This window comes from Osmerus mordax, chromosome 8 (genome assembly GCF_038355195.1).
Source record: "Osmerus mordax isolate fOsmMor3 chromosome 8, fOsmMor3.pri, whole genome shotgun sequence".
In the NCBI taxonomy this organism is placed as follows: domain Eukaryota; kingdom Metazoa; phylum Chordata; class Actinopteri; order Osmeriformes; family Osmeridae; genus Osmerus; species Osmerus mordax.
The window spans coordinates 11,884,202-11,887,669 of record NC_090057.1 but is presented as its reverse complement, the minus strand read 5'-3'; the positions used below and the strand labels follow the sequence as shown (position 1 = coordinate 11,887,669).

The following is a 3,468-nucleotide window of genomic DNA, read 5'->3' as shown; positions in this document are numbered from 1 at the left end:
ATAAATCATAGCACTACCTCACTAGTCTGAAAGCAACTGGAACATTCTGGAAGCTTTTTTTTTGCGGTTGCAGACACTGTCTACTTCAAGTTCATGATTTGCTTAGCGACAGAAGAGAAGGTTGAGGGACAAGTGACCCCCCCCCTTACGACTGCCAAAATCATCTACCAGGCTCCTCCCTGTTAATGGGCTGGTTTGGATTTCTTCTTTTAGGTCCTTGTCTGTTTCTCAGGATGTGGGGAGTCTTTCAGGCACTCTTGAGATCAGAACCTAAGAGCTTAATGCCCCGTATCCCACACCCCATCCCTCACACACACACACACACTCACCGGACAGACCTGACACCAGCATCAGGATGTTGGTTATTCTGAGGGGAAGCTCCCCAACTTCAGCCTTGATCCGGACAAACGCAGTCCTGCAGGAGATGAGGTCCAACATCTACAGCAAGCCGCCCAAAAACAAGATTGGACCAGGGGTGAGTTCTGCTGTCGTTCTAAGCCCCTCTATAGATACATGGAGAAAGGTATTTTATTATAGTAGTACTACATCACCATTTGGTAAGTCATTTAACGATTAATCAACTATAGTCAATGTTGTCTATGAAAAGTTAACTTTATCTTTGTTAATTGGCCAAACTATATTAAGTCATGCTAGATATACTGTACGTGTTACTTTCAGAAGTGTTCAATATTTATATTCAGTAAATGAAAAGGCATAAACACATTCAAACCTTGTGGGACTCTTAGCAATGAAAATGATAAATTACTTATTTATGTGCTTTCATTTTAATAGAATCCTGACTTACTTACCAAGCAAGTCTCTTGATGTGAAAACCTCCTTATGGTCTTTGGTCTTCTTCCAGCATTGAGAGATTTTGTCAAGGAACAATTATTCTATCCAATTGGATGTAATGAGTTATGACAAGACCATCATTATCTTATGTTATTGTTCAATATACATACACATTTGATTGGTAGGCAGAATATTGATTCTGTGTCTTTGCCTGGGCTTCATGCTATGCCCTGAGGAGCAGCTTTTGGTAAACTGGAAGTTGTCAGTAGTCTTCAAGATTATCAAGACACAATCACTTTATCAACAAACTCTTAAATGCAAGTCTGGCCGATCACAATATCTTCCACTAAGGGGAATCAGCTCTTCCAAAGGGCTCTCAATTGTAAAATATATAGGCCCAGTGAGCACCAGGGTAAAGGGAAAAACAGTAATTGATTTGGGGGGACAGGTATCTGTACTTTACTGTAAATCAATTGCATTTTTAGGAAATGCAATTGAATGTGCAAGAAATGCAATTCTTGCACACCTCCAAGGAAGGTGTGCAAAATAGTCTGAAAGTGCCTTTCTAACACCCATGCAATAAATCAAAACATCTTTTGTTTCATATGTGCCGTGTTGTAAAGTTGACTTTAAAGCTTGTACCTATCACCATTTGTTTATTAGCATTAAAAAGAGTAACATTTTCAACATGTTTTTACAATGTCAGTTCTCCTCTTTCCCACAGCAAAGCTTCTTCATCATGTCAGTGTTTGCTGTCGCCATGCTGGTCCCAGCGGGCTGGATCATGCATCACCTCCCAGAGTACCGTCAAAGACCACGTCCTCCTAAATCCTGAAGGCCCCTCAGCTTGCTTACACACACCACCCACAAGCCACACGTCTGGATCTCATGTATTAGCCACCATGCCATCAGTCCACCCTCCTGTGTAATTTGTAACAGCAAACAAAAAACTGCCAAAAACTGAACACATTAGCCACTAGTTCTCACTTAAACGATGAAAGAACCATTAACGAACGTATTCAAATGACAGCATATATCATCTCATTCATCTGTACGTAAATATTCTTATAGCATGGTGTCAAATACCTCTGAAAAATATGGCCCTTAACGTCGCTGCAGCCTCCATATGCAATGACACGTTTGTAAAACTGTCAACTCACTGCCATGATCAATAAATAAAAGTAGTGTTGGCATTGTGTCTGTTCATTGCGGTTGTCTAAATCACAACACTCTTTTTCCCGATCAGCATGACGAATGTATATAATGTATGACTTCGAGGTCAAGTACTGTAGACACAGATACAGCACTACACAGCAGTCAGTGCTGTGTTTAGACAGACAAACTTTATCATTTATAACATGAAACATTAACAGTTTTGAACAGTATATTATACCAACATCTAGAACATACATCAAACCAAAGCAATAATCAGGATCAGTAAACAAAATTATGAAATGCTTTGCAAGAGAATGTAGAGCGAAACAGTGGTTAGAGAAAGGACATCAATTCTGTTGATAAAGCCATTTATGAATATCTTCAAGACTGTCTCTAAAAGAACAAAACTCCAATCCAAATGACCATAATAACATATCATAGGTGTAACATATTTCAGAAGAGACAAACTGTGTGAGGATAAAAGGGGGGAAGAGGGGTATTTTTTAGGTTTAGTTGATGATTCTGAATGAGACAGGACTGCTCAAGTGAGATTGAATTCTTCATCAACCGAAGAGAATGATCTAGGTGAAAAACAAATTGCATGTTATTGTCAGGACATGATGGAATAGCTGTCCTCCTTAACTTTGAACAGATATTGGGTTTGTGGAAAACTCCTCAAATTAAAACCTTTTATGGCCCTGTGTCATGTCAAATAAAAAATGCTAAAAGACTGAACCAAAATGAATGAAATCGGGCTTGCTGTTTGCATCTTATTAATAGAGGGATGTTATTACAGAATTGCTGAAAACAGAAGTCTGATTCTTCAGCTGCAGTAACTGCTGTCCTCTGTCCATCATGTTTGTATGTTTTCTTTCGGAAGCGTCTGAGAATGACTTCCTGGAACTAAATCACATTTTGCGGCTTTAATGTAAATTGTTTCCAAAGAAGGTTGACCTTTTATTAGTGTAGGGATAGCTGGTTGAACACAAGCTTCAATGGAAACAAGACTTTTTTAATTTAAGTACTGAAGCTAGATAGCTAGCATCTGGCCAACATTCAGAAGTTCCAGGGGGTCTCTAGGGTGTGGGAAGGGAATATAAAACAAACAGTGTGATTCATCAGATTCAAATAGAGAATGAACCATACAGAAGATAATTTCAAATAGTATGTTTTTCACATAGTTCCTTGAGATGTACTAGCATTGACAGTACCGTTGTGTGTTTGATGAGAAAACATTCTTTTCAGAAAATAGATTTGCTCTTTCGATTTGTTCTATGGAAATGACATAACATAACATGAAAGGACAATTTTACATATTATGCTAAGTGTATTGCTTTTGATGACAGTAGGTGCTCTTCTGAACTTTTCTAGCTGGCTGTTCACAGGGTTTAGAACCAGCTGAAGTCATTTGGTAGGATGACCCTTCATAGATTCATATGTAAATAGATGGAAAATTGTACTTCCTTGTATTCCCTCGACGAGGTAAAGAATGTTCTTTCTCCCTAAGATTACAGCATGCAC

At 38.7% G+C, this 3,468-nt stretch overlaps 1 protein-coding gene across 1 annotated transcript; it reads left to right on the top strand.

The window, feature by feature from the left end:
• The first annotated feature begins 222 nt into the window (after positions 1 to 222).
• On the top strand, positions 223 to 1,978 carry si:dkey-85n7.8 (COX8 domain-containing protein). Its single transcript, XM_067242169.1, has 2 exons — positions 223 to 475; positions 1,517 to 1,978. Exons 1-2 carry the CDS (start codon positions 356 to 358, stop codon positions 1,625 to 1,627), a joined length of 231 nt encoding a protein of 76 aa, XP_067098270.1. The 5' UTR covers positions 223 to 355; the 3' UTR covers positions 1,628 to 1,978.
• The last annotated feature ends 1,490 nt before the right edge of the window (positions 1,979 to 3,468 follow it).

Bases quoted from the DNA above. Each gene is read 5' to 3' on its own strand.
- si:dkey-85n7.8 (XM_067242169.1), top strand. From the start codon at position 356: ATGTTGGTTATTCTGAGGGGAAGCTCCCCAACTTCAGCCTTGATCCGG. The intron at 476-1,516 runs GTGAGTTCTGCT...TCTTTCCCACAG, and splicing joins AAAACAAGATTGGACCAGGG to CAAAGCTTCTTCATCATGTC.